Below are 14,027 nucleotides of genomic sequence, written 5' to 3'. Positions count from 1 at the left end.
GGTACACAAAAGACACTCATTAAGTGGCAGCTGTTAACAGCTGCTGCTGTAGCAAGTTGAGTGCAGTGGTATATCCCCCTACCACACCTTTTCCCTGAGCTTCACACTTGGGCTTTCAGCTGCCTGTTTTTTGTTCACCTGCATATCCAAGAGACCTCAAATTCAGTATGCTTATCTGAAATTTTGGCCACCTGATGCAAAGACCTGACTCATTTGAAAAGACCCTGATGCTGGGAAAGATTAAAGGCAGGAGGAGAAGGGAATGACAAAGGATGAGATGACTCAATGGACATGAGTTTGAGTAAACTCCGGGAGTTGGTGATGGACAGGGAGGCCTGGCGTGCTGCAGTTGATGGGGTTGCAGAGTCAGACACGACTGAACGACTGAACTGAACTGATCTGAAATTTATATCTTCCTCCTTGTACCTTCTCTGGTCGACACTACCACATTTGGTTAACTGCTCCATCTGGTCAGCTTTGTCATCTACATATACCTCACATCCTTTCACCTTTTTTCAGCCCCAGAATAGCGTTGTAGCTTGCCAGGGCTGCTCTTCTCTGTCTTTAGAGTGTGTCCTATGTCACAAGCCTGCCTTCCACACAGCAGCTGAAGTGATCATGCTAAAAACTTATGAGATCAACATTGCTTCTCATAGTTTAAGTTTCAGAGCTCCTGTAAGGCCCATAATGGGGTTTTCCAAGCTTGTTAATCCTGACAACCAACTGAGACCGTTTTAGAAATACAAATTCTTGGACCCTCTCCAGAAGTCCTCCCCTTTAGAGATTCTGATCCAGATCTGGGATGGGGCACAGGAATCTGCACTTTTAATAAGCTGGGAGGCACACCTTGTTACAGCCAAGGGGGACAACCCCCACCTGTAACCCACACCGTGGGCTTGTCCTCTCTGCATTGCCCAACGCGCCCCAGTTCTCCAGTGCCCTCTTCCACTTCCCCACCATCAAGCTGCCTTGGTGCACACTTCTCCTGGAATACCCTTCTCTTCCTCTCTAACTTTCCCTTACCAATGTGCAGAGTCTAGCAGTATTGCCAGAATGTGCCCCAGTATCTCATTCGGGCAGCCTGTCTTCAGCCCATTGGAGCTTATCACCCCATTTCTGTGCGGTTAATTATAGAATTCTCACATTGTGTTGTCATTTTTGTTCTGTGTCTCTTTCTCCCAGTAGACTCAGAGCCTTGAGGACAGGGACCATTTTATTTCCCCATTACCATCCTCTTGCTTAGTTTCTGGAACATGGTAGGGGTTCATGAATGCTTGTTGAAAGACTAAAAAGGAGAGAGGGAGGTTGGAGAGAACTCTTGAATTGTACTAGGAGGCATAAAAAAGTTCTTTGGAGCCCTGATGTGTCTCAGGCACGTGTGGTGGTTAGGAGGAAGGCCTAAGTAGGGAGGATTCCTGCTCCTGTTCCTTCTCTCTGCCTCTGATTCAACCAAAGTAGCTCTGTTATTAAATTTTTCATGTGTTGGTGAATAGTGTAAGACCTTGTTGAAAAGAAGGGAAAAGTTGGTACTAAAAGTAAATTTGAAAACTGCAGTACTGATTTACCTTAATGAAATCCCTTTATGCATCTCTACTCTCTGTGATTTAGAATGAAGTGGGAAAACTTGAAGAACTTGAGAAATAAAGCCAAGAATCTAAATTGGAAACTGCAACTGTGAGGCAAGATTAGAGATTTCCTAATCTGTTGGGTTGTGCCATATAGTATGGCCTTGGGGCCACTTGCTGCTTTCAAGCACCTGGGGAGTTATCATGAGAGAGATGCTAAGTGGTTGGCATCCATTTCCAAAGAGGCCAATGAGAAGAAGTGTGAAGATTACATTGAAAGAGCTGTGAGAATTCCTCTGAATTTATTTGAGGTGCGTGCTTGTATTTCCAAAGCAGTCTTCAGGAAATAGCCTCCCTAAGGAGTAAGATTTTGTCCCTGCCTCAGCACCTGGCACAGACTACCTCCTCATTGTTGGTCATCAGACATTTGCTGTGGGGATGCATGAATTACCATCAATGGAAAAGTGTGTGAAATGCACTACCACCCAGGAATTAGGACTCTCATAAAAGCAAATGATCTTGAAATTAAGACTCTATTAGACTTGCCACAGATTCAAATTATGGATTTCATTTGTAAGAACTTGCTCAATAATATGAAATTAATGTAGCTTAATATGCTGTTCATGCATAGCTCTTCACAAAGACAAGTAAATGTGGAACAGTTCTCTCATACCACTGCTTATTAAAGAATCAGAATTTAACCGTCTCTCTTTTTTTTTTCCTCTTGAAAGAATTAAGATTTTTTTTACCCAGAGAAAACTGACCTGTTGCTCTCATGTAGAGGTGTGGGTGTTTGTAAAGTCTCCTAAATGAATTTTACTCTTTTGGCCACAGTTCCTTTCCCACTTTTAGGATATATGAGGAGTTGTGCCTCTCATTGGCAAATAGATTCACTCAGCGTTTATCAAATTGTATCCATACAGATTCCATGATCTTATGCAGAGGCAGGTTATGGGGTCACAGGTCACCTGTCCCATTGATACTTCAACACATAATAGCATTTCAAGACTCTGAGAAGTCCTGGGAGACAGAAACCTAACTGTGTTTAACGCCATATGTCCCAGCAGTATTGACCACTTCTTTTGCAGAAGAGCTGTTGCCAAATTAGGAAACATTGGATAAATATTTGCCTTCAAATAGTTTGAATGTTAACAGAAAGTGCCATTTATCTATCATACCCATTGGTGAAGTCAGCAAAACAGGAAATAATTTGATTTATACCTAGGGCTCTTTGAAATGAAAAAAAAAAAAGTCATTTTGACTCTCACAAATTGTGAAGATACATTATTTTCTTATGGTTAAATAATAACCCAATGTATGGATATACTCCATGTTTTATTCAGCCATTCATTTGTTGGTAGATATTTTGGTTGTTTTCATCTTTTGGCTATTATGAAAAATACTGCTGTGAATGTTCATGTGGTTTTTTGTGTGGCCATATATTTTCAATTCCTCTTGTAAATATATACTGAGGAGAGGAATTGGTAGATCCTACGTTAAACTATGTTTAACCTTTTGAGAAATCACCAAACTGTGTTCCGAAGTGCCTATGTCATTTTACATTCCCACTAGCATTGTATGATGGTTCCAGTTTCTCCATCTTCTTGCCAACACTTGGTATTATCTGTTTGATTAAAGTCATTCTGCTGCTGCTGCTGCTAAGTCGCTTCAGTCGTGTTGTGACCCCATAGACGGCAGCCCACCAGGCTCCCCCATCCCTGGGATTCTCCAGGCAAGAACACTGGAGTGGGTTACCATTTCCTTCTCCAATGCATAAAAGTGAAAAGTGAAAGTGAAGTCGCTCAGTCGTGTCCGACTCTTCGCGACCCCATGGACTACAGCCCACCAGGCTTCTCCGTCCATGGGATTTTCCAGGCAAGGGTGCTGGAGTGGGGTGCCATTGCCTTCTCCGAAAGTCATTCTAGTAGAAGTGAAATAGTGCCTTCATTGTGGTTTTAATTTGCATTTCCCTAATGGCTAATAATGTTGGACACCTTTTCATATCTTTATTGGCTCTTTGTTCATCTTCTAAACAGAAATGTCCATTTAAGTTCTTTTATTATTGAGTTGTAAGAGTTCTTTATAAATTCTGTCTACAAACCTGTATCAGATATATTATTTGAAAATGTTTTCTTTCATTCAGTGAGTTATCTTTCCCTTTCTTGATTATGTCCTTTTTAAAGGAATTTTAAAATTGTATATTTATTTATTTTTGGCTGCACTGGATTTTTGTGGTTGAACCCGGGCTTTCTCTAGTTGCAGCGAGTGGGGGCTACTCTCCAGCTGTGGTCCATGGGTTTCTCATTGCGGTGGCTTCTGTCGTGGTTCCCAGGCTCTAGAGCACAGACTCAGTAGTTAGGACATGTGAGCTTAGTTACTGCACAACATGTGGAGTCTTCCTGGACCAGGGATCCATGTCCCCTGCTTCTCTTGAGCTTATTTGCCATCCCTGTATATTCTTTGATGAAAGGTATGTTCAGACTTTTTGTCCATCTTTGAGTTGTTACTTATTGAGTTCTGAGATTACTTTATATGTTCTCAATACAGTGCTTTCTTAGAATAGTTTGTAAATATTTTCGCCCAGTCTATAGCTTGTTTTTTCATTTTCTTAGCAGTGTCTTTCAAAGAGAATATGATTTTAACTTTGGTTAAGTCCAATTTATTATTTTGTTTTGATTCATAATATTTGCTTAATAATCTAAGATCACAAAGATTTTTCTACTGTGTGTTCAATATAGAAAAACAAATGTGAACAAGATACACAAAGGTACTTGTCTCATTTTTCTTGTGTGTATTCTTATAGTTTTTAGCTCTTAATATTTAGGTCTATGATAAATTCAAGTTAATTTCTTGTAGGCAGGGAAAATGGTTCAGTTTCTTTATATGGATTGTTCAGCACCATTTTTGAAACTGCTGTTCTCCCTCACTGAATTTTGATACTGAAAAGTAATTGAATGTATATGTGTTACCACATTTTTAAACAAAGATCTCCCTCACCCCAACATGCCCATTTAACTGAAAGCTTATCACTTCCACATCTGTTTCTGCTTCATTCTTTCTTACTCTCACACTAAGCCTCTTTATCATTCCACAAAAAGGGTTCTTGCCAGAATCACCAGTGATCTCTGTTAGGACATCCAGTGGATACTGTTTTTTTGTTGTCTCATGTGATTCTCAGTGTCCTTGGGCCTCAGTGATCCTCGCGCCTCCTTTTCAGATACTACTTTCCCTAACTAATATAGCATCCCACCACTCTTCTTATTTTCCTTCTTTTTATTTTTGACCCCTTGTGTCTACTCTGCAAGTTCTTCTTCTGCCTATTTCTTTTATGTCAGTGTTTCTCCGGATTGTCCAGAGCCCCTTTTCCCTCTCATTCTGTGCATGCAACCTACTATTCCCATCTAATTCCCTGGCTTAAGAATCTCAAATTTACATCTGACCCAGATCTTTTCTGAACTTCATGTCTGCCCATTTAGCTGCCTACCAGGACCATGAGCTCTAGGAAGAAAAGTGCCCTGTATACATTTGTGTTCGTATTTGTATTCCTGTGCTTAGCACAGAGAACTTAATGACTATTCATTGGCTAAATGAACGAAGGAATAAGTGAACAAGTTAAGCCACCTGTGCATTTGATAGAGCATACCTTTGGTTCTAGTCCAGTGCTTCAGTATCGGCCCTTCTACTGATACCTGACGCATGCAGTGAGTGTGTGACGCTGGGCACGGGAGAAGCAAGTACTTTTAGAACCACATACTTTGTGTTTGCCATGACTCAGGTTTCCTGCCACAATTGACAGAGAACCTTGGGATGCTGAGATAGGAATGAGGCCCTAGGCACGGGCAGGAAAGAGGTAAGAGAGCAGGGAGACATTGTTCCAGATGTTGCAAACACTGTTTCTAACATTTTTCAATTCAATAATTTCCTTCAAGAATTAACCTATATTGTTTGAGAAATAAAATATATTAATGACCCTGTTGAATTCTGAGTACATCTTTATAATGACCATACATTATTTCTTTTTTTACTTTTCACCCAAGCTTTTGTAAGTCCCTGTAACATTTTTTCTTCGCTCTAAAATGATTCTCAAAAAGTTATGCAGTAAGATGTAAACTGGGTAATGTAGACTCTTTCAGACCTAGTGTTATGAATCTTTTTGTGATGATCTGAGTGTTCACATCAAAGAATGTGTTTGCTTCTTATGGGCTTATTATTATGGCAGAGCTTTGAGGGTATTTGGGAAGAATAGAAGACAGGGTCCTCATTGCTGCCCTCGGGGAGCAAACGCCTTTAGGGAGAGAAAAGCCACAACTGGCAAGTAGACAGCAGCATCTCTAACACAGTTTGTTGTGTCTGTTGCATGCTGCTTGGCAAGAAAGATAGTCTCCTGCCACTAGACATGTACTTTTGGCCTTGCTTATCTCTAATGGTCTGTCCTGAAAGTGTCTAGGGTCTCTTTATGAATGCCCTTTTTATTTGTTCTGGAGCATGCAGTCCCTTACATTTCTCTGTCTCTCTCTCTCCTACATTTCAGTGAGCGGTTTCTGGTGAGACTGAACAAGAATGGTGGGCCAAGGAACCCAGAGAAGATAGAACGAATGTGTGCCCTTTTTACAGTATGTGCAAATTCTCTTTCCCTTCTCTGCTGTTGACTCTAACTAGGGTCCTGCTGTGTGGATATTGTTGCCCTGGAAACAAGCACTAATTCTTACTTCCCTACACACTGGTGAGAATAGAATTTGATTTATGTGTCTATCAGGTTTTAATGAAATATTTAAGAAAACTGAAATAAGCTGCAGGTTTTAATTGAATTTATTTAAAAAAATACAACAAATACCTCTTACTGATGTACATTTTAGATGCAATTTAATATAGTAGACATGTAAAACTTGAAAACAGTCTTTCTTTCTATTCTTCTTCAAGACCACTGGGGATTTCTCTGATGTGTAAGTATAGTTTCTCTCAAGGCATCCACCAAACTTACAGCTTTGCAGTTTTTTTAATTAAAAAAAAAGAGTTTATCAAAAGAGAGACAGACTAAATAGCCCTCCTCTTTCAGACACTAAACAAAGTCTTTTCATGCCATGATCCATACTTTAGCTTTTTCTAAATAACCATGCTGTTATTTGTGCTCTCTGAGATCATGGATCCATCAGCTCAGAGAAGGCTTGGTAGCCTGCTTATTGAAAAGTATTAAGCCTCACAGTACCATATTGTCTTTTGTATTCTTCAAGTTGATTCTGATTTACTAATTTTTTTACCCAGTTATGAAACTTAAGTGCCTGGCCTTATTTATTTCAGTTAATTTATTTGCTTAAGAAGAAAAGACTGTCACAATTTTCAACCACTTTTGACTGTCGTAGATTCTTTGGTATGTTTCAGTGATAGTGAGATACATCAAAACTCATTGAGCGCAGGGAGGTTTGATGGTGTCACAGTGCCCCTGCCCTCGTGTGTAGTACATGGTTGATGGGTAGGTAAAAGTCAGGTGTCTCAAACCTTAACAGTGTACCTCAAACACAAGTGGGATTTATCTAGGACTCTGATATGTGACTTTCTCTGAAAGATAAAATTGGATTTGTTTACCTGAATTTTTTGTTCATTTACTACATTACTGCAGAATCAAAAGCCATTCTACAGGGATAACTTGTATTGAAAGTACTCCAGATGTACAGAAAGATTTATAAATCTAGCTAAGCTAAAATGAAGTTTTGTACATTCTTGAGCTTAGCATTCAAAGCTTAGGAGATAGTACAGGAAGAGAAAGCAAGAAAAGCAGACGCATGAAGATGGCTAAGGGAACTGAGACCTTTTAGCCTGGAAAGATCAGTGCTCTGTCTTCAGTAGGAGAAGAACAAGGGAAAGAGTCCCAGTTGCTGGTAGTGGGATGTAGGTTGGAACATTGGAGGAGAGTGTGTGACGTGAGAGCACCTGAACAACACGGAGCTGCTTCCCTGGGGCCGTCTGTCTGAAACAGGATTAGGATGAGATGAGACACCCATCTGTCTAGAATGTCTCAGTAACCTTAGGAGTCTTTTTTAGGTCTGATTCTCCAATATTGTTTGGTTAAAGCAGCAAAAGAAGTTAGCGATTCTTTGTTCCTTGGCATTGTGGGAACAGAGGTGTGTGTGTGTGTGTGTGTGTGTGTGTGTGTGTGTGTGTGCGCATGCATGCTGTCCTTGAATATGATGAGTGCAGTCCTTCTCTCTTGAAAAATGAACTTAATTATGAAGATATTTGAAGGTAATTACAGTAAATCAAAATTTTCATTTAGAAGCATTTTAATTATCTGTATGGGCCCAGAGGCCTAAGCTGTAGCTCCAGCTTTATAAATCAGAGATGCGTATAACACATAGGATGTGTTCGTACTCTGCCACAATGGGAAGGCGCAAGGTTGCTAAAAATATCTACTTTTATACTTCCCTTTGAAGTACAGCCCTGGATTTTTTTTTTTAAGATACTAAAAAAAAAGAAAATGATTTGAGAAATTTTTTTCAAAGCCCAGAAGAGTTTTGAGCAAGATTGTCCCAACCAGGGTTTTCATGTTTTACTTTAAGCTTATATGAAATAATAATTTTGACAGAAACTATTTTCTGATTATCCAAGGCTTGAGTCCCTCCTGTGGGCCAAAGGATTTTTCCAGATTGGTATCTGTGTTAACAGAGTTTCAGAGGAAACACAAGAAAATGCAGCTACATCTGTGGTCCATGCCTAACTGTTAGCTTATTTTAACATTAGGAAAAGGGGATCGTACAAATGGAGCGCTTTTGTAGGATTACTTAAGCTTACCTCAGAGCCGTATTACAGACAGTCATGTTTATCTATACACAGTCTTGCTCTTGGTAAATCCTGTATTTTTCTGACCATGTTAGATTTCAGAGCTTCCTGTGCAGGGAGAATCTGATCCAAGAAGGAAATGTTTCATACATTTATGATTGTCTAATCCAGTGAAGACTTTGATGACTTTCATGATTAACAGTAGCTGTGTGGTATGAATACAAGAGCGCATGTCTGTGTATTCCACAACCCCACGGACTGTAGTCTGCTAAGCTCCTCTGTCCGTGGGATTCTCCAGGCAAGGATACTGGAGTGGGTTGCCATTTCCTCCTCCAGGGGATCTTCCCACCCAGGGATCGAGCCTGCGTCTCTTTTGTCTCCTGCATTGGCAAACGGGTTCTTTACCAGTAGCGCCACCTGGGAAGCCCAGACATCCAATGCCTTACACACAGTGCCTGGCAAATACTAATCATTTGTTACATAAATAAATTAATAATGCTTATTTTCTATTATATTTTGAGTGACCAACTCAGAGAATGAACTTGTATCATTTTCCCTGCTTTAGGTGGCATTACATTTTTTCCATTTATTTATACTGTTTCACATTTCAAAATAGAATTTTAGGTAGTGATTTCTTGGAATTAAGAATGGATTTAATTATTAGCATAATAAAATCATTTATTAAAATATTGCCTCCTTTTATGCAGCATAAGAATGAATGAATTGGCTGTGTTTTATATTTGTAAATCCCATTGTCTCTTCAGAAAAAGGGTAGTCCAGGCATAGGAAAGTAAATTGACTTTTCCATGTTTCAGATGGAACTTTAGTAACTGAGCCAAGATGCTGATCCCTGAGTCAGTGTCATTTCTACCCACCAGGTGGTTGGGAACCAGCTATTTTAGTTATGTAGGATAGGAGGGTATGATCCAGTGAGTATATCTAAATTCAAACCCTGCTCACCAGATGAATGGTGGATGAGTCACCTCTCTTCCTATCTTGGTTTTTCAGGCCTTATGACATGGATAGACACACTTGGTACTTAGTATCAAGAGAGTGTATGTTTAGTATCAGAGAGTGTATGTTTAATAACTTTATGATAAAGTGTTTAACCTTGCTCTTATGTTTAATATGGTCGCTATTATTGACAATGAAATTATGTGGAACTCAGCAAATAATTATACCTAAAATATTTTCTGCTACTGATTATTATCATTTTATTTTTATCGACCTCAAATAAATACCACAGAGAGTTCTGAGTACCATGTACAAAATGGTCAGAAAGAACCCCTACCCAGCCACTCAGAAAATACGATAAATTATATTTTCAGCTTTATTTTCTTCACCTGAACAGAATCAAGGGAGAGGTCCCATGCTCTTGGGTACAACCCGTCTGGTTAGTATTTGGTCATCTTTGGTAACTGGCTCGAATTCTCTAAGTATGTTAAGATTTATAATTATACCAGTTCTTTGATAGTTTGGATTAATAAAATCCAGGCTGTGTAGAAGGTCAGTTTACTTTGAAATGTGATCTTTCAGTAATAGGTATGTTTCAATTCCCATAAAATGGTAATTTATTTTTTAATTTCATTATTTGTTATTTAGTAGCCATCTTAATATTTGTCAAAATATATAGTACTGTTTTGAAGATATCACTTTAAAGGAGTTCTTAAAATGGAGTCTGAAACATCATTTTTCAATATTAAAAGATAACTTTCATGCAAAAATATATCTTTGTGATTCCAGAGATACCAATTTATGTTGAATTGTTTTGTAACCCATTTCATTGTAAGTGTATTTCATTATTCCATCAAGAATTTGGCAAAATATTATGACCATCTAAAATCTAAAAGTTTCAGTTTCAACATTACATGTTACTTTCTAAGGCCTCCTTTTCTTTCATATGTTCAGGACCACTCAACAGGGCAGAGCTGGGATTATACTGAAGCAAGCAAAGCGCAGGATCCTGAGAAGGAGACCTTAAATTTTGTCACTTAGATGCCTTGCTTGCCTCAGCATAGACCTAACTCTGCCACAGGGTGTAAACATACAGCAAACATGGTGGTTCTGGATTCTGAGCTCATGCACAGTCATGACTGCTGCTTGATCGTTTGTTTTACTGCCTTACTGAGAAGAGACAAGCATCTGGGACTAATCAAAGGATGAGAGATGAGAAGGAAATGAACTAAGGGAACTCTTCCTGGAAGCAAAAGGGAAATCATGGGAAACTGTCCCATTAAAATAGAGGTTACCCCTTCAGCCATCATGCATAACAACGGCTGGGAGTGAGCAGGGAGTTAATAACCTGGTGAAAGTCAGAAACAATGTATATTAAAGGGAGTTTATTACTTCAAGTATAATGTGTTAAAGGGTGAAAAATACTCTATTTCAAAATGTGTTCTCAACATAAATAATGCATAAAATTATTTTTATTAATGTAACTCCAGTTTTAAAAGTGTCTAATTAAAAGAAGCCATTAAAATTTTCCAGATAAAATTCCGTTCACTTTATACTTCAGCATAAATTATATATATATATAAATTAAGAAATGGGAGATCTAATTATTGAGGTTTCACTAAAACCAAAGTAGTCTCTTTTCAAGGGAACATATCTAGTGTGTGGGCAACAGAATGAATATACAATTAATAGAGAGTAGACTTTCAGAATTTGTCGTTAATGAGCCTTTTGTTGTTTTCCCTTTTTTCTACGTTGGGAATTTCTTTTGTTACAACCTGTGGTTACATGATTTTAGAATAAACATGGATAAGCCAATGTCATGAAGATTTCTGATGTGAGAACTTTTAGAGATAGGTTGTCTAAATAAGAGCTGAAAAAATACTGTCAATGTAATAAATTTCCAAAGACATTTACGATATACAAACTTTGACTATAGGAATCTTATAAACACTTAACTTCTTTGTGCTTAAACCCCTTCTCCCATCTATAACACATGCTAAAAGCAGCAAAAGCAATCATTATGAGGTTCAAAGTTTAATTTTAATTCTTTTCTGTGTATTCATTGCCTTACTTTACTTACTTTTTCTCTTTTCTTAGGATCTGAGCAGCAAGGATATGAAGAGAGATTTATATATAGTTGCCCATGTGATACGAATAGGTACGGTCGGCTTTATCCAGTCCACCTGACTGAGACCAGCCCAACTTGGGATAAGTATCTACTGTTTGACCTCTGTCTTCTTCTGAGCACTTACCTTTTAATTCAGATCTCAGGATTAACTCCAGCTTGTATTGTAGCTGTACCTTAAGTTTAGCTGCTAGTAATGGCTGAACTTGATAGAAATGAAAACATTTTCAGCTCCCTGTTTGTTTTTGGACCCATATTTTTTGAAGTGGTCTTTTTTTTTTTTTTTTTAACATTTGCTCCGTCTAATGTTCTGCCTCTGATCAGCCCTCTACCTCAGGGATCTTATAATGGGTTGCCAACTTAACAGGTAGTGAATAGCCTTTGCTGTGTTTTGTATCCAAAAGTATGTGTCTGTGCTATTTTTTCACAAAATTAAAGTTACCAGTATTACTACATGAGACGGATGGTATCTCCCTTCTACCTGATCCAAGATTTTTGCTACCTGTGGTTTGTTTGCCCAGTTTTATTTCAAGTTTATGACATAATTTGGGGGCCAATGCCTGACCAACTCTTCCTTCATAGGTTTGAGTTCTGGCATATCTTGTTCAGCCAACAAAACAGCTCTTTTGCTGTACTGCTTTTTGTTTTGCTGTATTTTGCCTTTTGTTTTGCTGTGTATAATAAAGCATCTGTTGAGGTTCCAGTCATGCATTTGCAAGTCCTCTTGCCCCTGTAAGCACAGCCTTGGTAAGTGGGACAAGCAAGCTCCCATACGGCTCTTGCCCCTGCAGTGGTTCAGGAGCAGCTTTGGATGGAAGAACAGTATATTGTCCTCCTTATCTGTGAACACATAGCTTTTACCTGGCAGCTACAATACTAAATTGTGTATCCTTAATATACCCAAGAAGTTTAAATCTGTTAGCACTTTGGTTTTTCTAAGAAATTCATGAAATCACTGTTTCATTCTCATATGATTAATAAATGGACTGTTAGTGTTGAGACAGGTTAGTAAGGAATGTGGTGCAAGGGAGAAGCACTGGCCAAGGGCTTGTTTGTCATTCCTCTACATGAATATCCTTGCATCCTTGGATGGCTCCCTTCATCTTTAGTCTTCCAATTTAGAGGATCTCTAAGGTGCCTATAGCTCTGGCATCCTTGAATGACAGTTCAGTGATGCCTTAGAGAAGCACGGAGTTCCCAGTCTTGACTGGTGTTTTCTGCTGTGCCTCAGGCCGGATGCTCCTGAATGACTCCAAGAAGGGCCCTGCTCACCTGCACTACCGGCGACCATATGGCTGTGCGGTCCTCAGCGTCCTGGATGTCCTGCAGTCACTCACAGAGTTAAAGGAAGAAAAGGATTTTGTTCTTAAGGTTTACACGTGAGTAATGAACATCAGAAATATTGATGATCTGCAGCATAAGACATCCCAGCGTTGCCCCTGAGAGCAGAAGCTCTCAAGCTTTGCTGGACACAAACTCACTGGGATATGAAGGACAGGGAGTTTTTGGAAAATGCAAAGATTTCCATCTAAGGTTTGGGATGGGGCCAGGCAACTGCATTTTTAATAAGCTCCCTGGGTGCTTCTGAAGCAGCTGAACTTGGAACTGTCTATCCTGAAGTAAAAGTCTGATACACTTTTCCTCTTCTCTCCGGGACTAGCCAGCCTTAGTATGTGTTTACAGGAAGCTAATAATCTAATTTCTCCTGTATTTCGGCTGTAAAAGACTCCTCTGTGTCTAATGCTTGCCCACCAGCTGTTGTAAGTAAGCTGGCTGCTGATGTAAATTGCTTCAGAGAATGATCACGAGTCAGGTTGCCCTGTCCTAGAAAAAAAGCCAGTTTCTCTGAGGAGCTGAGGCTTTACTCTTCATTTTTGCCACTACCGATCTGTAAGTCACCAGCCAGGCATGGCATTATTTTCAGTGTTCAGCAGCCAAGGGCTCTGCCTTACAGAAGCAGTGCATCTCCTCCTGACTCTTACTAACCAATATAAAATAAAAACAAAGAGTAGTAGTACAGAATCCAAGCATATCTGTCTTTGCTTATACAGACTTAGGCATGAATCACGGGCTTCCCTGGTGGCGCTAGTGGCAAAAAACCCACCTGCCAGTGCAGGAGACATAAGAGATATGGGTTTGATCCCTGGGTCTACATGATTCCCTGGAGGAGGGCTTGGCAACCCACTCTAGTATTCTTGCCTGGAGAATCCCATGGACAGAGGAGCCTGGTGGGCTGAAGTCCATGGGTCACGAAAAGCCAGACATGACTGAAGTGACTTAGCATGCATGCAGGCATGAATCATAGTGCTGAAAACATGATCAGTGGTGGGTTTAGTGAGTTTCTTTTCCTTCCAGAATATTAATGTTTTTATGAAGTAAATGGAAACATAGCCAGAGTAGGAAAAAAGCATTCTTTTTTAAATTTTTACTGGAGTATAGTTGCTTTACAATATTGTGTTAGTTTCTGCTGTACAGCAAGGTGAATCAGTTATACGTATACATATATCCATTCATTTTTAGATTTCCTTCCCATTTAGGTCACCGCAGAACATTGAGTAGAATTCCCTGTGCTATACAGTAGGTTTCCATTAGTTACCTGTTTTTTACAC

The 14,027-nt window shown here is 39.3% G+C and overlaps 1 protein-coding gene across 1 annotated transcript in view; it reads left to right on the top strand.

Moving 5' to 3' along the window:
• Positions 1-14,027, top strand: part of DOCK3 (dedicator of cytokinesis 3) — a 291,789-nt gene that overhangs the window by 176,631 nt on the left and 101,131 nt on the right. The window contains exons 10-12 of the mRNA XM_069561103.1: positions 6,097-6,178; positions 11,391-11,451; positions 12,650-12,797. Of these exons, the coding sequence (XP_069417204.1) occupies positions 6,097-6,178; positions 11,391-11,451; positions 12,650-12,797 (291 nt within the window). The remainder of the gene's footprint in view (positions 1-6,096; positions 6,179-11,390; positions 11,452-12,649; positions 12,798-14,027) is intronic.

The sequence above is a fragment of the Ovis canadensis genome, chromosome 19 (assembly GCF_042477335.2).
Source record: "Ovis canadensis isolate MfBH-ARS-UI-01 breed Bighorn chromosome 19, ARS-UI_OviCan_v2, whole genome shotgun sequence".
NCBI lineage: Eukaryota > Metazoa > Chordata > Mammalia > Artiodactyla > Bovidae > Ovis > Ovis canadensis.
The sequence above is the reverse complement of the archived record's forward strand: the minus strand, read 5'-3'. Positions and strand labels throughout refer to the sequence as shown.